Below are 23,490 nucleotides of genomic sequence, written 5' to 3'. Positions count from 1 at the left end.
GGTGCTTAGGGGGGCTCAGGCTTCGGTCCCCTCTCCTGGGGTTGTGTAGTAATGTTTGTTGTCAGAAGGGGGTCACGGTGCAATAAAGTTTGAGAAAGTCAGTCTTAAATGATGTAAAAATAAAACTTAATCTTTGTAAAATACTGCTCTAATTTAGTCAGAAACTAGATGTAGGAAAAGTTCCAGTCTACATGTTAAGATAAAGGGCTAAGTTCTGGCTAATCATGTGAGATGCATGGGGAAAGAAAATGAGGGCAAAAGGAAGCCTTAAAACTCCCTATTCCCAGCACACCTGCAGAGATAAAGAATGTTGCAGACAGTACTCCTGGAGCACACAGGAGACCCAGTTGAATTCCAGACACTAAAGGACTGTGTATAAGGCTGGGCCTCTCCTGTTCATCTGCCAGCAGGCACGAAGGAGTGATGGTTCACTTTTAACAAGCAGCTGCAAGTAGTCCTGTAGAGGGCATTCAGACTGATCCTTCTTTACAAATACAGAATGCCCCAGGCTCTCTGTTTGTCTGCTGCAGCTCCTCACTCCAGAAGCAAGCAAGGGTACAACTGGGTCTTCCAACAAGCACAGCACAAGTAGAAACATAACAGTTTAAAGAGGCAGTTTAAATGAGTTCTTTTCTGCAGACACAAAAATAAAACCAATTTGTTATTCTGAACCTTTATTAAGCGGCTCACATTTCAGTATAAATCACACTAAAAAGATTTTTAAAAAAAGCTATTTACACTACAGTGCTGACACATTTAAAATGAAAAAAATTGGTATAAATAAGCTCTATGGAAAAGCCTGGAATTGTCAAAAAGAATTCTGGCTCATCTTACAAAAAATATATATGTTAAATGTCAGCTCTACTCTAAAACCTACAACTCAAATTATTTAAAGACTTCTTTATGTTAAACCTGCAGTGTTTACAGTGCATCTGGCCCTAAGTGCTTTGATACTTCACAGTTATGGACAGGCACTGAGGAATGTTACAAAGCTACATAAACTATTTTCTGTAACAGATGCGAGGGCAAGTCACAAGCTTGCCTCACAGAATTTATGAATCTTTACATTATTACGTCATTCAGTTTAAAAAGGAATTTAAAACGATATGTACAAATTTAGCACAAAAAGTCATCTTCTCTTTGTCCATGCAGATTTGGATATGTTGAACCCTGTTGTCTTGTATCATATAGACTTATGTGACTTCCAGAGCACAACTTATCCTGTAAGTCATTGCCAGGTTCAAATTTAGAGTCTACTTTACACTTAAATCCTGTCAATTCAACATTATCCAATTTTCCTTTGACATTCTGACATTCCATATCATTAGGTGCCATTGTCTTCTCAGAGAGATTAACATTCATGGATTCCTCTTTAATTCGGTGAGATGCAATAAGTTCATGTTTTATCTGTGTGAACTCCTGCTGTACATATTTAGTTTGCAGAGTATCTGAAAATTTGGTGTCTTCGGAGGTATTTTTGCTTATTGTACAGATTACATTGTCAGTCTGAAGTCCAATAACCGAAGACATGGGGTCTGCAGATGTGCCTGCTTCATAGGTGCTTGCATTTTGAGAAACTTCTCCCTCTGAGTGATACAGCTTGAGCCGAATGTGCCAAGCCAAACTGCATACAGCTGAAACTGTCTTGAACTGGTGCACAACATTCCTTGGAATAAAATAAATGTCATTATCATATAATTGAATCCTAGCATATCGAATGCCTTCCCTTCGCAGTTGGTTAAGTTTTGCATCATCAACCCACTGGACACACTGGAGGAGGAAAAATGAGATTAAAGATGAAAAATCTATTCTAAAACATGAGAAATATTCATGATTAATAATTCACAATAAGCTTACCTGTGAGAGTGGAGGCTCATGCAAATCTAATTGCATTCGCTGAACTACCTCTAAGAAATCTTCAGCATGAAAACAAATTACATCTTTGGTTATACGAGGTTGCTCAGGCCTACCAAAAAAAAAAATAAGCAGAGTCAGGGCCACAATTTAAATTGCTACAGACTTTGTTAGTCTCTGTAGCAAGAACAAAGCAAACATAATCTAAAAATGAATTTTACAACTCAAGTTTGAAAAGAAATTTGAAAAAGCCTGTTAGTGACTAGCTCTTCAGCTACAACACACTAACCACTCTCAGGAATATAATTCAGTTAACCAGTTTCTACCAGTGCCACCAACAGTGACAGTCTTTCATCATGAAGAAAGGCAGAGGTTAGATGTTCTAGCATGTTCTACTAATAGACTGTCAGGCTAGAGAATGGTACAGACAGAGCACTTGTTGCTCTGATAAATAACTTCCTTCTGTACAATGACGAAGGAAGATCGCCAAATACTTGTGTCCTACCTTTAAAGTTGCCCTAGGGATGGAGAGAAATATTCTAACATGCTTCTAGCCAAACAGAGACACTTATTTATGGGCAACTATTCATCTCAAAAGCTGTCCCCTATGGAATCCTACAAGGTTCCATCATCTTCCCTATATTGTTTAGCCTCTGGGAGAACTGGAGAGATAACATGGGCTGAGATACTAAAAGTTGATGGTCAACATCTAGCTCCACATTTCCTTTATGCCAAATGTGACCAGCATCATCTCCCAGCTTTCTCAAAGCCTAGCTGAAATCATCACCTGGATGAAAGTAGAAGGACAAAACTGAATCTATGCAAGACTGAGGTAATGCTCGAAAGAGGGAAGAACTTATCTTCTTTATAACATTCCCACCTAGTGGGGGGAGATAACCTCAGATTAATTCGATCTGCAGGTGTAAATTTCAGAGTGGTAGCCCTGTTAGTCTGTATCAGCAAAAACAACAAGGAATACTTGTGGCAATTTATAGACTAACAAATTTATTTGGGCATTTCCACTCCATGCATCTGATGAAGTGGGTTTTAGCCCACAAAAGCGTATGCCCAAATAAATTTGTTAGTCTGTAAGGTGCCACAAGGACTCCTCATTGTTTCTGCAGCTGCAGAGTCCTTTGGTCACACAGTAGCAGAGTCCAAAGAGCCAAGCCTGCAAAAATCCACTCATTTCTATTGGCAACTGGCCAGAAGACTGTACATCAAGCACAGACCTGGCCACAGTGATCCATGCATTTGTGACCTCTAGGATTTGATTACTGTAACTCATAAACAGAATGAAGCTACACAATGAATACAGCAGCCTGTCTGATTAGCAACTCAAGTTGCTGTGAGTGCCTTGCTCTGCTCTTTTCTTCTGCTCCCTGTTGAATTCAGAGTCCAGTTCCTCATTTCTCTCCCAATATTCAAAACCCTCTATGAAAGTTCACCTCTCATCCCACAACCACGACTTCCCACAATCGCTGCATCATTCAATTGGAACCATGAAACTGTCAACCATAAGGAAGAGGCTCAAGAACACAGGAGAGAATTTTCACAGATGCCGGACCCCAGATAATGGAACCCACGCTCACAAAAAGCAAGACTTACCATGTTCCTTATTACTTTCACATCTGAATCCAAAACTCAGCTCTCCTTCAACAGCATACATACGCACACACACATACCCACAAGCTACTCATGCTATTTCTCCTATAGGGTAGAAAGGATGAGAGGAATTGGATGATATTCAATTATTACACTGATGGGAAGGGGGATTTAATAGAGGTTTTTAGGCATATATTGAAGACAAAAGTAATCGTTAAAGTGTCTGCTCTATTCTGTAATAATATGAAGTGACTGGTTGCGGAAATATGTATAGGAACAATGCCTACCGGAAAATCATTTCTGGTGTAAAATGTTGTGCATACTGGAGTTGCAATTAATAGGATAACTGTAAGTTATTGAAAACATCTTCCCTGTGCGATGGGAAAAGCTGCATTAAGTATTGTCAAATACACAAAGTGCATCTCCCTTGCAGGGTTGCAAGGCACTTGCTGTGGAAGTGGGAAGATGAAGATATGGAAAAGTGTCAGTTCAAGTTTCCCCCTAAGGCCCTGCTAACATGGCATAGTTGAAGAGGGGCATAACCGATTTCTGAAGGAGGGCTCAACTTTCAAAATTCTAAGAAACACCAACCTAACAGTTATTTTAATTGTTTCTCTCTTCTGTAAAGACTACTGAAGAATAGGGGAGGCGAAAACACCTTATATAAAAAAAGTTTTTGTTTTTTATTCAAGATATATTTAATAGGTGCTGAAACACCTGGGACTTCAAAAAAGTCAATTATTTAAAAAACAAAACAAAACAAAACACAAGCTGATTGTGTCCCTTTAATTCATCTTTGTTTCTAATTACTTGGTGACTAACACATGGGGCTACTCTAAGTTCTAAAGAGTTGGCAGACTAAAAATTACAGTTAATTTAAAACTGAGATAAATGTTTAGGCCATGTGCTGTTTTTCTTCAATAACTTACAATCTCAGCGATGAAACTAAAGAATCTGAACATCAGGTTGGTTTTGTTTGTTTGTTTTAACAGAATAGTGAGTTAGTCAGGTATGTAACCTCCATCATTACATTAAGACACCAAATTATAAGTTCTGTGCTAAACTAGGATGTTCCCTTATGAAATTTAGACACTGACAGTACTCTAATGAGAATTTCCAAAGCTTACAACACAAATTGGATGACAGGAGAGATCCCAGATGACTGGAGAGGAGCTAATGTAGTGTCCATCTTTGAAAAGGAGGAGCCAGGGAACTAAAGACCAGTCAGCCTGACATTGATACCTGGGAAGCTACTTCTATAAAATATTCCATTTGCAAATACCTGGAGGATGAAGGGGTGATCTCTAGCAGCCAGGATGGATTTACCAAGAACAAATCATGCCAAACCAAACTGATTTCCATCTTTGACAAGATTATTGGTTTGGTGGACAGGTGGAATGCGGTGGCCGTAAGATGCCTGGATTTTAGCAAGGCTTCTGACACAGTCCCACATCACATTCTCATAAGTAAGCTAGAGAAACATGGGCTTTGTAGAATTACCATTAAGGGGATACATAATTGGTTAAACAACAAAGAGTAGCTATTAATGGAATGATGTCAGATTAGAAAGAGGTCTGAAGTGGGGTCCTATGGGGATCTGTTCTGCGTCCGGTGTTATTTAACACCTTTATTAATGATCTGGATGTAGGAAAAGAGAGCATACTAATCAAATTTGTAGATGGCGGGGGAGGAGGTTGGGGGGATGCAAACACTTTGGAGAACCGAACTAAAATTCAAAGGGATCCTGATAAATTGGAGAATTGGTCTATAGACACCAGAATGAACTTCAACAAAAGCAAATGTAAAGTGCTATGCTTAGGGAAGAAAAACCAAATGCACAAATACAGAATGGGGGATAACGGGCTTGGCATCAGCACAGCTGAGCAGGATCTGGGAGTTGTGGTGGATCACAACCTCAACATGAATCAACAATACGATGCTGTTGCAAAAAAAGCAAATGCAATTTTGGGTTGCAGTAACAGAGTATAGCATGCAAGTCACAGGAGGCGATAGTACCACTCAGCGTTAGTTAGGCCTCAGCTGGAGTAGTGTGTCCAATTTTGGTCACCAATGTATAAGAAAGGATGTAGAGAAACTGGGAAGTACTCAGAGGTGAGTGACAAAAATCATCAAAGGGATGGAATGCAAGCCATATGAGCAAAGGCTGAAAGAAATGGATATGTTTAGTTTGGAAAAGAGGAGATTGAGGGGGAACATGATAGCGGTCTTCAGATAACCTGAAAGGCTTCCATAAGAAAGATGGAGAAAAACTGTCCTCCCTTGCCACAGAGGGCAGGACTAAAGGGGCAATAGGTTCAAACTACAGCATAGCAAATTTAGAGTAAATCTCAGGAAAAACGTCCTATGGAATAAACTGCCTAGGGAAGTCATGGAATCTCCGTTACTGGAGGTTTTCAAAAAGAGGCTGGATAGCCATCTGTCTTCGATGGTTTAGACACAACAAATCCTGAATCTTGGTAGGGGATTAGACTAGATGACCACTGTGGCCCCTTCTAATCCTATGGTTCTATGATTTGAATTTGAAAGATATGTGATCGTATACATGCATTGAAAATAAAAAGAGCAACTGCCTGTGGCTCTGACACTTTAGCCAACTTTTTAAATATACAAGACGTGAAAAGCATCTACAAGCATCCTTCAATCAAAAAAGCCCAACTACAATAATTAATCCATTAATATTTAGAACTGAGTTACGTTCTGACTCTTTGGATACCTCTAATTGTTACAAGTTAGTCAGTCAAAATGAAGACGTGTCATCTCCATTTTCAGATACAAATGAAGTCACATTTTTATACCTCACTCCTGAGCATCATAAACTTGAGAGTGAAATGAAAAAAGAGACAATATTTTTGCACAATTTAAAAATTCAGACAACTCAATGCTAAGGTTCCCATAGTGGCCTTAACTTTATCTTGTTACTTTATGCATTTACATGATCTCATTATACAACTACTCAAAATAGACAATCTGCAATTCAAAGCATCAACTGTTTCTCTTTCTAAAGCCTTTCAAAATGTTCAGTAGATTTATGTATTACTAAAAAAGCTTTGTGTTCATGTAATGAGACATCTGTCACAATGTGGATGTGTACACACACCCCTACACATGCAACAGGACAGAATTAATTTTAATTCATTTTTCTGACTTGTGGTTTAGCTCAACTTTCATGTTTCATCAAAAAGATTGATGTTTTCTTTTACAAAGTATAAAAATTATAAAAACAAATACCTAAGTAATTTCATTAGAGAAAAGTACAAAAAGATTTAAAAGAAGAGAATGCTTTATTGGAAGCTCATTTCAGTCTTTAATCATTTTTCTAACAATCCTGTAATTTCTATAGGCTATGACACCTGTAGTTAAGGTTGCCCAACGTTTCCCATTTTAAGACCCTGTTTTCAACCTGGGGTCTGCAGACACTATGTCTAAGTGTCCACGAAAGGTGACTATGATTTCAAATCCCAGAAAAGGCATTCCATTTTTCTGATAAAAAGTATGTGAACACCTTGACCTACAGGTCAAAACCCAGAAGTGTTGTCGTTACCATAAAATCCCACAGTTTAGCCCCCTTTCTCACACTGTGTCAAATGCCGTGCTGAGCATGTGCAACATTTATAGTTGAATTCTGTTCAGTTAGTTTTTCTTCTATGGGAGAGGTCTGCAGACACGAGTTGAATTTCCAAAGGAGATCCATACCTCCATTTGAAATCTTTTTGGGGTCCGAAAATGATAAAAGGTTGAAAATCACTGTTCTAGAGTCAGAGAGGTATTTTCTGGTGTATATCTACACTGCAACGTAAACCAATGCTTCAGCTCAGGCTCAAGCCTAACCAACTTGCGTCTACACTGCATTTGCGCTAACCCAGGACTCGGACTCTGCAGAGCTGGAAGTTCTGAGCTCGAGTTAAGCCAGGACCCGGGGTCCGAGTCCTGTTGCTTTGCAGTGTAGATGCAGCCCCGCTTGATTTAGATCCCAGGAATCAGTCGGAAGAATCCCACAATTCCATGGGACAACTTCCTTAGTCCTTTCTATCCAAACAAACTACTGACAATGGAAGTCCCTCCCCCGATTTCCAAAAGTCAGCAGTGCAGGTCAGTGTTAATCCATTCTCTTCTGATCACTGACCTGCAAGCACACTATCAGAGAGCCTCCTGGGTTTGCAATGGAGCACAAACTGATCAAGTTTTTGCAAAGCAAGTTGCTTCCTGATAACATGCAGGGTGTGGAGTAAAGTTTTCCCAAAATGTACCACAGTCCTAGGGCTAGAGCAGCCACATTGGGGGGTGGGGTGGGAGGGAAATACTAGGGATTCAGATGTGATTACTTTGACTGAGGTCTGTGCACTGCAGCATGGATGCTAGAGCCCTAGGTTTAAGCAAGGGTTAGAAAACTCTTAACATGAGTGTCTATATTGTATTTTAACCCAAAGTCCAGGGTTTCCTAACACAGGTCAGTTGACTTGAGTTCCACTAATCCTGGGCTTACATTGCAGTGTAGACATACCCTTACTGTCCCCGTGAAATATCCACCCAAGGCCACCAAGTTATAAACTTTGAAAATCCCACAGGCAACCTCAGTTCTGGCATTTCCTGATCTTTGAGTGCTTGACTTTGCAATATTAACATTCTTTAATGCAGTTTTTTGTGTATGTAATTATTTTGTTGTTGCTGGGTTAATATATCTGGGAGAAATGACAAGTCTGTTTATTTATTTGTGTGTTTTAAAAAGTTTGTCAAGGTTGCCTAGAGAATTTGATGGGTGCTTTTTCGTAAATTTGTGTATAGCCAAGTAAATAAACCAAACAATGGAATAAATCTAAAAACGTTACAGATAGCTTGCAAAAGAAAAAAAATAGGATTTTTGTACTTTTTTTTCTCTTAATGATGTATAATGAAGCTATGGAAGTTTAATGTTCTGTTTCTTCCTCCCAAAAAGATTATTTTTTTACTGACTCTTCAGAAATTCAGGTCTTGTCTACCCTGAAAGACACTATGGTGACTGAATAACTAGTGAAATCTCAAGACTGAAAGCTGAGTAACTTAAAAGGAAAGAAATTTGTTCGGCTGTTTTAAGTTGTTTTTATTAACGTTTACAATTCTAATGCTAATGAGCACGTGGGAGAAAGGATATCTTTGTTAAAGATTCAAATACTCCCACTATTTCAGTTAAATATGAAGAGTTCATAAATTCCAAGAAATCCTTTCACAAAACCAGGGAATACATGGCACAACATAATATTCCTGATCTTTCTAAAAGGAAGAAAGACAAGCTGATTTTTTTAAAATGAAGTGTTACACAAAAGGTAAACACCCAATTCTCAAACTCTTCTGCAGGTCAACTTTGAATTTTGTGCATATTGTATCATACAAAACAAGAAGTCAAACTAGACAACCATAATAATCACTTCTGGCCTTAAAAATCCATGAATGAATATTCTTCTATTATCTTATCAAGCTGTCAACTCCATTGCCATATTGCCACCTGAACATTACCAACTGCTGCATAAGGATAATCTAGAAATAAGACAATACAGCTAATGCCTAAGTTCCCTCTGGCAAAAAATGCATAGCTTGAGATGTACTGGACAGGATGCAGAAAGGTATCGAAGACAACAGTGGATGAAGGATTATTCTTTTTGATCATTCTATTTCGGAAAAGAATTACACTGAGGACATTGGAATACCAACACAGTATACTACCTAGGATATTTAGGCACTCTGGGTAAAGGTACGTTTCTTCCCCTCCCACAAAGCTGCATACATACTTGCCTTCTTTCCCTGATAGAAGCTTAAAGATGACCTGCAAAAGGATTTTAAATAAATTGGAGTCGTCAGTTTGTTCTTTTGTTTCATGACACATTAAGGTGACCTGAAAGGTATTTTTATGCATTTTTTTTGTTTAAACGTTAGAAACAACAGGAACATAAAATTTGGACTTCTGATGAACAATCATTGGGCAGCATACACGTCAACTTGGAACAGAAGCAATTGACGTGCAACACAAATGACCAAACTGAAATGCCTGTCACACCATAACTGACAGATAATGCTTTTTAGCTATAAAACCAGTTATTAAGTATGTTTATTCACTGGGAATATACCATTTAAAAAGAAAACTGGAAGAACAAATTCCATCACTGTGTGCAATGTACAGATGACCAGGATTCCTGGCTGCGCAGCAGCCTCTCTGGCTTCCAAGTTCCAGAGGCAGCAGGGTAGATAAAGTCTGATGATAAATAAACAAACCTATTTAAAATTAAATTTGAAATCATGACAACCTATGTCAGGGCCTAAACTTACTATAATTATTAACATCATTTTAAGTAAATAAAAAATATGCTGCATCAATGACCCCTACTCAAAGTTTAAGAAGTTAAAGGGTGCTGCTTTTTAAACTATACACAGAGCTTGGGGAAAACATCTTCTGAGGCCAACTCAAGCTTTATAAATGTATTACAATGTCAAGTATTACAGTAAGTAACTAAATCTTATTCAGTGTTCATAATGAAGGAACAGGTGGTATTTACATTTTTTCCAAGTGTCTGTATTTTCAGTTTCTGTTGTGGAGAAAAGCTTTAGCCTTAATTATTTTTGGTTTCAGCTTATCTAGCAGGTGTAGAGAGAATATTTTCTTTATTTGGACTAGTTATTCAAAACCGAGAAACCAATGGGAGTTGAAAAAGCAAGAAAGCTAGTTTTACTCTTTCATCTATGAATAAAAACAGGTGTAGGGTACCTGTTGTTCTCTGAGATGTGGGTGCAGACACGTATTGCATTCTGGTATGTGCATGCCCAGCACACTGAAGCTTTAGAGAACTTTGCTTAACCGTACCACTGGGAACTGCACTCACACCCACTGGTCCTCATAGCCCCTCGCATGGCTATTTAAGGGTGGCACCACCCTGACTCCCCTAAGTTTCTTCGCACCAGAATCTTAAGATGGGAGACTCCAAGCAGAGAGGATAGGTCCTGGAATAAACCTCTGCACCTATATCTTGAACAATTGTTACAGCACAGATAAACCATTTTTTCCTTTTTCAAGCAGTTGCAGATGTGTATTCCACTCAGGTGACTCAAGTAATGAATGGAAGTGTAGCTCAGAGTCTTCTTAAATACTTGCTAGAACTGCCTGTCCAAATTCTGTGTCTGATCTAGATGCTGTCGTAATAGCATAATGCTTCGTAAAAATGTGTGTGGAAGACCAGGTAGTGGCCCTGCAAAAGTCCAATATAGAAAAGTCACTAAGAAGCACAACAGAAGGCGCTTGATCCCTTGTCAAATGAGCCACCAGTCTCTGTGGCCATGGAGGTCTGGCCTGAGTTACCCCATATGGTGTGGTAATTCATCTGGAAACAGCGTGTGCAGAAATCACCAAGGAATGAAGTCACTGCTCATCTGCATTTGAGATAGGCTTAGGAAAAAATACAGGTAACTATATGGTTTGGGTAAGGTGAAAGTGTGACACCACTTCAGACAAAAGCTTAGGATACCTGGTCTTCGAAAAACTGATCAGATACAGAGGCTGTGCCATGAAGGCCTGCAAATCAGTAGCCCTCCTTGTAGAAGTTATGGCAACAAGAAAAGCTGTCTTTTGGCACAGTAGAGACACAGCAAGTGGCTAGGGGCTCAAACAGAGGACCCACGAGGGCAGCCAGTACAGTATCGAGGTGCCGCAAAGGAATCTATTCTTTTACAAGTGGAAAGAGGTGGACCTTTCAGAAATCTAACTACAATGCAATTGAAAAATACCAACTTCCCTTGGATCAGAGGATAAAATGTTAAGATCATTGCTAAGTGGACCCTCAACAAGCTGAGCGACAGACTTGAGAACTTAAGATGCAACAGGTAATCCAAAATGTCTTGAATACATACTAGCGTTGGCTGAATTCTGACCAAACTAAAACACACTTCCCACTTAGCCAAATAGGTAGCCCTAGTAGAAAGTTTTCTACTATTAAGCAGGACTTGCCGCACTGCTTGCAAATATTGTTCTTCCTGCTCATCTAACCATGCGGCATACATGCCATCAGGTACAGACTGCTCAGCACTGGATACCATATCTGATGGTGGCATCGTGTCAGCAGGTCAGGAATGAGGAAAACAGATCTGTGAAGGTTGGAAAACTAGCACTGTCTCGGTCAAGCTGGTGCAATGAGTATCATCTTGGCATGATCCAGCTTCAGCATGAGAATCATCTAGGGAATGAGTGGGGAAGAAGGCATACATCAGTGCAAATCTGCAATTCAAATGGAAGGGGTCAGTTAATAAGGCTGGACTGAAACCTGCTCAGGAGCAAAAACTGACTGCACTTCTTGTCTTTCATTGCAAATAGGTTGATCATTGGAATGCCCCATTCCTTCAAAATAGACAGCACGCCACTCTTCAGAGATTCTGGGAAAAGTTCCTGCTGAGGTGATCAGCCAAGTGACACTGAGCACCTGGCAAGTGAGCAGCTGCGAGAATGTCGTCTTCCCTGATACACAATTGCCAAAACTTCATTGCTTCCTGACAAAGTTGGCTGTTGTGGGCTTCTCCATGCTTGTTCACATAATACATTGCGGTGGTATTGTCGGTGAGGATATGAACCACTGTGCCCTTGATCTGTGTCCAAAAGACATGGCACGCATTGCAAACGGCTTGAAGCTTCAGGATGTTTATATGAAGAGATGCTTCCTGTTCTGTCCACAAACCTCAAACTTCCAATGTTTCCAGATGTTCTCGCCAACCTATTGTGTAGGATGGTCAAAGGGAACACCTTCACAAACACTGATCTGATTTGTCCACCACTGCAGGGTCTCCAGAGTTGCTGGTGGCACTCACACAAGGCTGTCCAAAGACTAACAATTCAGGTGATAGGCAACTTCAACCACAACTAAAGAGGATGAAGGCACAATCTTGCATGCTGGAGTACGTAAGTGCATGGACCACATGGCATAGTAATAGAATTGCCAACCTCCATGATTGTTCTGGAGTCTCCCGGAATTAAAGATTAAGCTTTAATTAAAGATTATGTCATATGATGAAATCTCCAGGAATTCATCCAACCAAAGTTGGCAACCCTACCTAGTAACCTCAGGCACACATGGACTGTAGCTGAAGCATGAGACTGAAGGTACAAATAGTTGATTAATTATTCTGAATCGCTCTTGAGGGAGAAAGGCCCTCACACTTGTAGAGTCTAGTAGGGTCCAATGAACTTGATTTTTTTTGTTGGAATTAAATGTTGACTTTTCTTTGATCAAAATCAGCCCCAGATCTAACGTGAGCTGGACACGATGGAGGACTTGATCTTCTGATTTGCCCCCCATTAGCCAATCGTCTAGGTAGAGGAAGACATGGGCTTGGGCATCAAAAGTAGCAGTGCTCCCCTTTCCTCAGTGCTGACGGGGAACTTCCTCTACGGCTTCCAAAGCACAGAGAGTCTGGATCTGCTGAACGAACAGTGACTCACAAGAGTTGTCCCTGAAAAGAAAGGAGATAGGTGGGTGGGAAAGAAATATGGACAGGAATTGGACGGCATAACCTGAACTCACAGTGCTTAGGACCAACTTGTGATTTGCTATTGCTTCCCAATCACTGAAAAAACAGGAGAGGCTGTCCCAAACAGAGGAGATACAATCAAGAAGATCTCACGTAGAATGCTGTCTTCAATAGGAGAGTCAAATTAACTGCTTGCCCAAAGCTGATGGAGGATGATCTGGTTGGTTGACATTAGAATGACAAGGCCTTCTCCTTTGCGACTGATGTCTTTTCCTGGAGAAGTCCTGCTCTCTATCTCGATAAGCCGAGTGCTGGAAATACCATTGGAAATGTAGTCAGTAATGTTGCTACTATTGTTGCTGACTCCCTGAGTGACATCTCTATCGCTGAGGTATACACTCCCAATGAACCTAAAGTAGTTTGAGTCTTTTTTTTTTTTTTTTTTTTTTTTTAAAAGAGTGTAATGTCTCTCCAGTTTTCTCTGAAAACAAAAACTAAACCATCAATTGGTAAATCCTCCATGCTTTGTTGGGCCTCAGGGGCTATGCCAGAGTTCCATAACCACAAAGCTCTTCTCATTATTTCAGCTGAGGCCATAATACTGGAGGCATCTGCCATATCCAGTGCTGACTGTAGAGATGTCTTAGTGATTAGACAGCCTTCCTCGATGCAAACATTAAGCTCTTCTCTAGAGGATTCTGGTAATTTATCTGTACATTTGTACATAGTCTCCCAATTTACAAATCATACTTTGATAGTGCCTGCCAATTATTGCTGAATGTTCATAAAGTTAGGTTGAATAAATTTTTCTTCCCATTAAACCAAACCTTTTAGACCAGAGGTGGGCAAACTATGGCCCACGGGCCACATCTGGCCCGCAGGACCAGCCTGCCCGGCCCCTGAGCTCCTGGTCCCGGAGGCTTGCCCCGGCCCCTCCCCGGCTGTTCCCCCTCCCATGCAGCCACGCCGCCTTGCGGGCAGCAGGGCTGCGAGCTCCTGCTGCTCTGAGCGGCATGGTAAGGGGGCGGCAGCGGTGCAGTGGTTGGGTTGCGGGTCCCGGAGGGCAGTCAGTGGACAGGGGGCAGTTAGGGACGGGGGGCAGTCAGGGAGCAGTTGGATGGGGCGGAGGTTTTGGGGCGGTTAGGGGTCAGGGAACAGGAGGGATTGGATAGGGCATGGGAGTCCTTGGGGGCCTGTCAGGGGGCGGGGGTGTGGATAGGTTGGGGCAGTCAGGATACAGGGAGCGGGGGGGGGGGGGGGGAGATTGGATCGGGGGTGGGATCCTGGGGGACAGTTTGGGGAGGGGGGTCCCAGGAGGGGGCAGTCAGGGGATGGGAAGTGGGAGGGGGCGAATAGGGAGTAGGGGCGGGGGCCAGGCTGTTTGGGGGGCACAGCCTTCCCTACCCAGTCCTCCATACAGTTTCGCACCCAATGTGGCCCTCGTGCCAAAAAGTTTGCCCATCCCTGTTTTAGACTATGTCTTTCAGCACTGACTTAAATCTCCCTTCACTATCTGTCATTTACGGCCATTACAACCAGAGAGTTAAGGGCTGGATGTGAGAAGAAGCACTCAAAACCCTGCATAGGGACATAATACTATTTGTCAGCGCACTTCGCTGTGGGCAGTAAGAAAACTGGGGTATGCCAACGTGCTTCATTTACAGGAAGACCTACTCTCTGGAACTGAACACTGGAGAATATCTACTCATGTATGGGTATTGTCCTGAAAAAACTGTGCCTGAATGCCCAAAGTTGTATTCATTCACCTTAGAAGATCTTGATATGATTTAAAATCCTCAGGCACAGGAGGGGAGGAACCTGGTAGAGTGGAACTGTCCTATGAACAAGATGAAAAGGACAGTGGGGCCAGTGGGCTCTGTTGTGATCCTGCTTACTCCTGCTCAGATGAATCAGCTCAGAGAGCGCAATCTCAGTATGCATCTCCAGCCTAGCTGGGTCAGGAGGTGAGACAGGAAGAGGGTTTGATGATCATGCCCTGGAATGACTGCATGAATGCCATGGAGAAAAGAGACATGGCATTGGGGGCCAGTAGGAACTAGGCTATGAACCCCTAACTCTATTGCAAAAATGGTACCGATCCTGGTACTAATCATGATCCCCCAAAGATCCTGAAGACTTTCGAGCTTGGTATATGGATGAAGAAAAAGTGGAAGCTGACTCTGAACTTGAACGCAAGGAACCTTCCAAACAAGCCAAAGGGGATGGAAGAGCCATACCTGGTGGAGCCATCACATGCCCTGACTGACTCATCGGCACAGTATATGGGCACAGAAGAAGGCAGAGCAGTCAGTGCCTTGAATATTGGCAGTGTCATTAAGGCAGCACTAACACTCAATACTGGAATAGACATTGGTATCAAAGTAGACGCACGTGCTGCATTCGTAGCTCCAGCCCGTATCAGACCTGTAGAAGCCAACATTGTCCCTGAGGGCTGAAGATGGAATCAGTATACAAGAGTTCCCTCAGTGCCAACAAGGAGAGTGGTCTTGTCTCTGCAGCCTGATTCTTAAATGGTGCCAGAGACAACACTTGCAACAGCCTGTATTCTGAGGCAACCAACCCAGACAGTCCAAAGATCACAGCCACAGCTGAAGACTCCTGTATCACAGATGAGTCCAGCACAGAAAGGCAGAGTAAATCTGCAGGTGCTTGAAAAGCCTGTGGAGTCAGTATGGTCAGTGTTGCGACCCATGTTGTTGGTACCAGATTCAACAGCCGCTCTACTAATGGTACCAAGTTGACAATGCTGTAAACGATCTTACCATGACACTGGAGAGTGGGTAAAGTGCCCTGCTCTATCCTGTGTACTCAAGGAAACCTGGTTGCAGCCAGCACCCCACTTAGAAAAGGATGAAGAATCTCCCTGAACCTTAGAGTGACTATGGTCAGTTTTATAAGTCTTCTTTCTCAGGGGATGAGAGGAAGGGTAACAGTCTCTTCTCCTCCTTGGAGAAGAGTCTCAGCAGCACCAAAGGCCTCTAAGAGGCCAGATGATCTGGTCCTGGAACCATAATGGGCCTCATGGCTTGCTCTATCAGGAGCTGCTTTAGGCGCAAGTCTCTAGTTACAGTGTCCTCTTTGTGAACGACTTGCATATGGAGTATTTAAATATGCCCCTTCCTCAGGCACAAAAAGCAATGAGTATGGGGATCGTTATTGGTTACGGCTACCCCACATGAGACATGCTTCTTGCAACTTGGAGAAGTCACTGCACCAGGCAAAAACAAAACTATTAATCTAACTAATTGAACACTAAGGGTATTACTACTAACTATATACAAACCCCCCCAGAAAACTCTTGAGTTAACACCACAAGTGAGAGGTAAATATCACACAGAATGCTCCAACTCAAGCCAGGAAGGAACTGAGTGGGGTCGATATGGCATTGGACTTAAATAGCCTTGGGAAGGGCTACAAGGGCCAAAGGGTGCAGGCACCACCCCAAAGGGTACTGCTAAGCAAAGTTCTCTGGCTTTGGTTTGCTGGGCATGTGCACACCTGAGTGGAATAGATGTCTGTAGATACATGAAGAAGAAGAGGATACCTACTAATTCTTAAAACATGAAAGATCTGGGGTCAGACTTTAAGAGGTATATAGGTACCTATAGATATAAATAGGTGCTTAGAGTGATTTTCAAACTCCCACTGGGAGTTAGGTTCCTAACCTGCTTAGGCTCTTTTGAAAATTGCATCTCTTTGCAACTTCAGGCATCTATATACCTTTGAAAATTTGGCACATGCTATCCAAAAAAAAAAAAAAAAAAAAAGTCAATTCACTGGCTAGAATGAAATTTCCTTTATTTAATTAATCAGTTTTAAATGCAAAATGTTTTGATGAATGTAGTGAGGCGGTGTGGTTCCCTGCCGCCCCAGAGAGAGAAGTCCTGCTGGACACCAGAGTTGGCGGAGCCAGGGAGCTCTGAGCCCGCCTTCCAGATGGTCAGGCGTTGCCCCGGAAGTATAAAGGCCCGTCCTCAGAGCTCACAGGGAGAGCAGCTGCTGGGGAGGCCAGACGCCTCCGGCCTAGCTCGCGATTGGGAAACCCCACCGGCCTGCGGTAAATCCAAGGACTGGCCCGACCTTCCCTGCGCCAGCTACCAGGAGGAAGTGCCGAGTCTGCCCCTCGCCAGCTATCCCAAGGAACCCATGGTGCTGGTCCTCCAAGGACACCCCCCGACCCATGTACTCAAGAGGGGGAATCTGGAAGTAGCCCGGAGGCAGCCGACCCTAATCTGGCCCCAGCACTGCCAGAACCCATGTCAGTGTGTTGCGGACAGACGCAGCAGAGTGGGTCTCCTGCCGCTGCTAGGGCCCCAGGCTGGGACGCAGTGGAGTGGGAGAGCCTGACTCACCATTGCCCCGCCCTGACCTAGGCTTGCTACTACATACTGTTGTTGCTCAGCCCCTGCCTGAGGGCCTGAGCACCTAACTCACCATTGCCTCGCCCTGACCTAGGGCCTGGGTTTGTCATTATATGCTGTTAATGCTCAGCCCCTGCCTGAGCGCCTGACTCACCATTGCCACGCCCTGACCAAGGGCCTGGGCTTGCCATTATAAACTGTTATTGCTCAGCCCCTGCCTGAGGGCCTGAGCACCTGACTCACCAGTGCCCCGCCCTGACCTAGGGCTTGGGCTCACAGTGTTTATTTCTACCTTCACTGAGGCGTAGAGGAAGACTCCCACGGCTGGACTAATTCCCTGCAAGAACTATTCCCAAAGGTAGTCAGGCGGTGTGGTTCCCTGCCACCTCAGAGAGAGACGAGCCCTGGCTAACCTCTCTAAAATGAACTTAATTTTTTTCTTATGTATCCAATTCATTTAAGGCAATTTTACTTAACCAATAAAAACTATTTTAAAATGCTGTGCATTTAACTGAATTACAATTTCCATCCAAATGCAACTTGACACAAATCATGAGTAAAAAATTATCACCTAGTAAACAAGAAATGTGTCATTCACCATTTTATAAAAAAATGTAAAATTAAGAATCTTAATAAATGTTGAGATACATAATTGCTTAAATAAATGTAAATAGACACAGTGTATCCTCTCTTTAGCAAAAAGTAATATTGTAAAGGCTGCAAATCATCACGTTTAATGATTATACCAAAGAAAATGAACTTGTCTTTAAACTACAAATGCAAAACAAGATTAAAATAAATAACTTAAATTAAGGTTTAATGATTTAAATTATCACGAAAAAACGGTAATTTAAATCAGTCCACTCTGTCTTGTAGCTCAGCACACTGAACTCCTCCAGCACGGCATGACTCTCCAGCAACTCTGGATAGTGGGCTTGCTTGGGCAGCCCAGAAGAGCCAGTAGCCCAGTGAGCCAACAAAAAGTTTCCGTTTTGGTTCTCCCAAAATTCACGTTTTTTTTCCCTCCTGGAAAAAAAAATCTAAAATTTTTGATTTCTTTCCTTCCAATTAATGACAATTTTTTTTTACTTTAAATTTTTCAAGAGGAAAAGGCTGTTTTCCAGCCAGCTTTGATAAGGACCCCCCACCACATGGGTCAGCATAAGAGTTCAAATTCTTGTCCTTCAGATTCAGAGTACAGACTAACAATTGAGCTAGAGAAATAAGTGTTATCCTCTACATCGGGGTGGCCAACATTTTTGGCCTGAGGGCCACACTGGGGTTCCAAAACTCTATGGAGAGCCAGGTAGGGAAGGCTGTGCCTCCCCAAACAGCCTGCCCCCTCCCACTTCCCGTCCCCTGACTGTCCCCCTCAGAACCTCTAGCCCATCCAACCTGCCCTATTCCTTGTCCTCTGACCGCCCCCTCCTGGGACCCCTCGCCCCTAACCACCCCTCCGGGACCCCACCCCCATCCAACCCCCCCTGCTCCCTGTCCCCCCTGCTCCTTATCCAACCCCCCCCCACCCCCTTACCATGCCGCTCAGAGCGCCAGGACTGGTAGCCGTGCTGCCCAGCCGGAGCCAGCCACGCCACCGGCAGTCTACAGCACTGGGGCAGGCCGGCGGCTCTTGCAGCCACGCAGCCCGGCAGGAGCTCGCAGCCCAGTCGCCCCAGAGCACTGGCAGCATAGCGAGCTGAGGCTGCAGGGGAGGGGGAACAGCAGGGGAGGGGCCAGGGCCCATTGCTCCAGCAGGCCCATTGCTCCTCAGCTGTGGTGGGAGGGGTCACTGTACGGGGGGCTGCTCCTCCAACCCCTGTGCATCTGGACCGCCCATATCCGAACAACCCTGCCAAGCCTCACCCGGTACATCCAGAACCCCCCTAGCCCTCCATACCTGAACCCCACCCCACTGAACCTCAGCCCCTTCATCTGAAGCTGCCTTGCACTCAGATCCCCTACCTCTGGACCCCCACCCCTGCACCCCCACTGAGCTCCCTGCACTCAAATCACGACCCTGATGCCCCACCCCCTGCACCACCCTGAGCCCCCAGATCCAGACCCCCATGCCTCTGACCCTCAACTAGCTGCACCCAGAGCCCCCCTCAAGCCCCACTCCCCGCAGCATCCAGACCCCCCCTCGGACTCCCCGCTGAGCCCCAAACACCTTCACCTGGAAGCCCCTGCAGAGTCCCATTGCCCCTGTACCTGGAACACCCTCCCCCCTCAACGGGCCTCTGTGCATGCAGATCCCTCCACACCTAGACCCCCCACTGAGCTGCCTGCGCCCAGATTGCCCCACACAGAATCCTCTCACCCCACACCTGGATCTCACCACACTGAGCACCTCCACACTTTGATCCTGCCTGGTTGAGTCTGCCTGTCCCACATCTGGTGCAGGGGGAAGAGCCCAAGGGTGTTTCCTTGTGCTGTGTCAGGGTCGGGTGCAGCTTCACCGCTGAGTCCGTGTCCTGGGGGTGCAGGAGCTTCAGGGTGATCTCCTACCTTCGTGTAGCCAGTGGCCTGTGTTCCCCACTGCCATGCTGGAGCCTCTGCATTTATTTATTGACAAATAAAACTTGCAGAATTTTAAAATATAGTGCAAAGAATTTTTAATTTTTTGGTGCAGAATGCCCTTAGAAGTACTATAGCAGTCAGTGAGGATAGGGTGACTTTAGATCCCATGGTCTCTTAGCTTCCTGCCCTGGGTACCTTCCCTTGAGTTGAAAGGTATTCTGCAGGGCAGGAGCTCTTCCTCTCTCCAATCACATTCCAGCTTGGCTGTACTACAGAATAGAGGACAAGCATGTACACCTAAAAACTTAGATTATTTCTACTAAAAATGGCTGTATATAGCATTATAACGCATCCAAGCGGTAGAGGCAAGCTGCAATATGTTTAAATAAAAAAAAGAAAAATTCATGCAATTTACATATCATTTTGTACTTTGGAATAGCATAACTATGTATTTTACTGTTCATATTCCCCTGTCCTTGCCAGATAGATGCAAGTTGAGATTTCTGTGCACATAGATTTTTGCCTTTTGGGACACAATTTTTTAAACGCACAATAAAGAGATGGCAGAAGCTGTCATCACGACATTCCAAATCTCATGATCCCATGACCTCAGAGTGGTTTTCCTGGACCATATGAAGTAGATTTGTTGAATTTCACCAAATGCGTATTTTTGAGAGTTTGAATAAAGGGTGGCAAAAGGTCATTGTAAGAACAAACATTAGTCCTATGCCTTTAAAACCTTCTTTGCTTCCACAATCACTAACTACCCATGATTTGTATAAATCAAGATAAATATGTTCTAACTATAACAAAAAAAGAGCACCCATCTTTTGCTCTAGGTGTTCTTGACAGTTTTTTAAAAATACACTAAAATACACATTCTAAATTCCCAAATCAACTCAAAGACATAGTGACAACAAATATAACTAAAATTAATCACTCACCACACACAATCCCCATCACCACTGCCTAGCTCTACCGCACACTCAATTCTTCACAGGCAAAGGAGAAAACGTGGGCCTTTCAGCACACCCTGAAGGCTAACAAACTCAGACTTCCTTCAGGAAGGAAGCAAATTCCAAAATGCTCTGCCAGCAACCCCTCTCCCTACTATCTAAGAGTACCGTCTGCACATACTGTTGGAGCAAGCCTCCAGCCCAGACAGATTTGGATTAGCGGGACTGACACTAGTGCTCTAAAAATTGCTGTATAGATAGTGCTTTGAAGTTGCAATTCGGGCTCTGAAGTGTAGGGAGGAGGAGGGCTTCAGAGCCCAAGTTCCAGACCGAGCTGCAACTCAAAGCACTGTCTATCCCAAGTTTATTGACCTGGTCTGAGAGACTCACTCCAAAATGACAGGTTTCAGAGTAACAGCCGTGTTAGTCTGTATTCGCAAAAAAGAAAAGGATGCATCCGATGAAGTGAGCTGTAGCTCACGAAAGCTTATGCTCAAATAAAATGGTTAGTCTCTAAGGTGCCACAAGTACTCCTTTTCTTTTCACTCCAAAATGCTATGTAGATCAACCCAAAGGGCTCCAAGCTCAGGTACCTCCACTAATCCTGCCACTGAAGCATCATGTTATAGGGAAAGAGGCAAGGTCTTACACAGGTAGATCCTAGGCCTTTTAGGGCTTATAGATAAAAAATCAACATCTTAAAATTAATTCAGAAACCACATGCACAGTGCAGAGCACAGGCTTAATAGGCTCAAGGAAGGAAATATTGCTTAATAAAGGCACTGCTGAATTCTGCATCAGTTGCAATTTTTGAATAGATTGAAGCTGGCCAACAACTCTTATTAAAACAAAAAGTACTGTCATTTTAAAGTGTTCCTAAGACTTCACAGCCCACAAGATACCATGCTTTAAAAATCACTTATTTCTAGGCATTTCACTTCAGCTGTGATATCTGATCATCAGCAAGCACATCAAAGTTGGCTACCGCATATAACAGGAAGCTAATGTTGTTGTTAAAAATGTTCAGACAGTATAAAAAGTCAGTCATCTGCCAGAGCTAGAAACAATCTACCACTAAAATGTTTAAACTGAACAAAATAAATAAAAATAATAGAATGACATTTTATGGTCCAATCTCTTGTCTTTCTAGAGCAGAGGTGGGCAAACTACAGCCTGCGGGCCACATCCAGCCCACAGGACCCTCCTGCCCAGCCCCTGAGCTCCTGGCCCTGGAGGCTACTCCCCAGCACCTCCCCTGCTATTCCCCGTCCCCCACAGCCTCACCTCGCTGCGCCGCTGGAACAATGCTTAGGGCAGTGAGCTCCTGGGGCAGCGCAGCTGCAGAGCCCGGCCTGACCTGGTGCTCTGAGCTGAGCTGTGTGTGGCTGGCTCCAGCCAGGTCCTCCAGGCAGCGCGGTAAGGGGGCAGTGAACGGGGGGGTTGGATAGATGGCAGGGGAGTTGGGGGGGGGGAGGGTGATCAGAGGGCAGGGAACAGGGGTGTTGAATGGGGGCAGGGGTCCCGGGGGGGGCAGTCAGGAAGGAGGGGGGGTTGGATGGGGTAGCGGGGGGCAGTCAGGGACAGGGAGAAGGAGTGGTTGAATGGGGAAGGGGTCCGGGGGAAAGGGGGGCAATCAGGAATGAGAGGAGGGGTTGGATGGGGTGGCGGGGGGCAGTCGGGGTGGGGATTCCAGGGGCAGTCAGGGGACAGGGAGCAGGGTGTGTGTGTGGGGCAGAGGTCCTGGGAGGGCCATCGGGGAATGGGGGGGTTGGATGGGGCAGGAGTCCAGGGGGAGGGTCAGGAGGCAAGAAGTGTGTGTGTGTGTGTGAGTGTGTGAGTGTGAGTGTGTGTGAGAGAGAGAGAGAGAGAGAGAGAGAGAGAGAGAGCAGGGACCGGGTCACGCCCGGCTGTTTGGGGAGGCACAGTCTCCCCTAACAGGCCCTCCATACAATTTCCGAAACCCGATGCAGCCCTCAGGCCAGAAAGTTTGCCCGCCCCTGTTCTAGGGTTATAAATCCATGCTTTATTCCAATGGAATGTGGAGATGCCAATCTTTTGAACAGTATATTCATGGTCAGTCCTCATTGTGCAGATGCTATTTCATCTAACAATCATCACTGGTCCCTGAACCAAGCAGTGCTTTTTTGGAACTGGTCCAGGACTAACCATAGAATAAATTATGGATCAATGTAATTTTCGATCTGTTTGCCTTTGACAATACGTATAGAACAATACTCAGAGTTTATAGAGTGATCAACGACTAAAAAATGAAAGATTGAAAAAAAATTTCATTCAACTTTGAATATGAAAGTACACATATTCTGCCTGATATAAAAGTTTGCCATAAGTGAAATCCAACCTTTTGACAACAGAAATCCAGCTTCACTAAATGCCAACTTGTAAGTGACCAATAAAGGAGACTACCACAACTATGAATGAGTTAATGGAACGGTACCAATATTTCCAAGTCAAACGTGGAACGGTCATGAATTTGCAGGAACTAGACTACAGGCCTTGAAGCTTAAAAAAAGGTTCACATTTGAATGACCCAGTTCCCTCCCGTGGGGAATTTCTTTATTACAGACCTACAGACAAGTTCTGGTTCATGCACTGTTACACGTATTTGCACCATTTCACGCAAAGAAGGATTAAGTCTGGGTTCTGATTCAATATCAGAA

General features: G+C 43.8%; 1 protein-coding gene across 5 annotated transcripts in view; it reads right to left on the bottom strand.

Moving 5' to 3' along the window:
* Positions 1-657: 657 nt before the first annotated feature.
* The window catches only part of RSBN1L (round spermatid basic protein 1 like), a 102,918-nt gene continuing 80,085 nt past the window's right edge, over positions 658-23,490 (bottom strand). For all 5 annotated transcript variants that reach the window (XM_037889218.2, XM_037889220.2, XM_037889221.2 and 2 more), the window contains 2 exons: positions 1,858-1,966; positions 658-1,770 (listed from right to left, as the gene is read on the bottom strand). In XM_037889218.2, coding sequence (XP_037745146.1) covers positions 1,117-1,770; positions 1,858-1,966 — 763 coding nt within the window. In that variant the 3' untranslated portion in view covers positions 658-1,116. The remainder of the gene's footprint in view (positions 1,771-1,857; positions 1,967-23,490) is intronic.

The sequence above is a fragment of the Chelonia mydas genome, chromosome 1 (assembly GCF_015237465.2).
Source record: "Chelonia mydas isolate rCheMyd1 chromosome 1, rCheMyd1.pri.v2, whole genome shotgun sequence".
NCBI lineage: Eukaryota > Metazoa > Chordata > Testudines > Cheloniidae > Chelonia > Chelonia mydas.
This window is presented reverse-complemented; position numbering and strand designations above follow the sequence as displayed.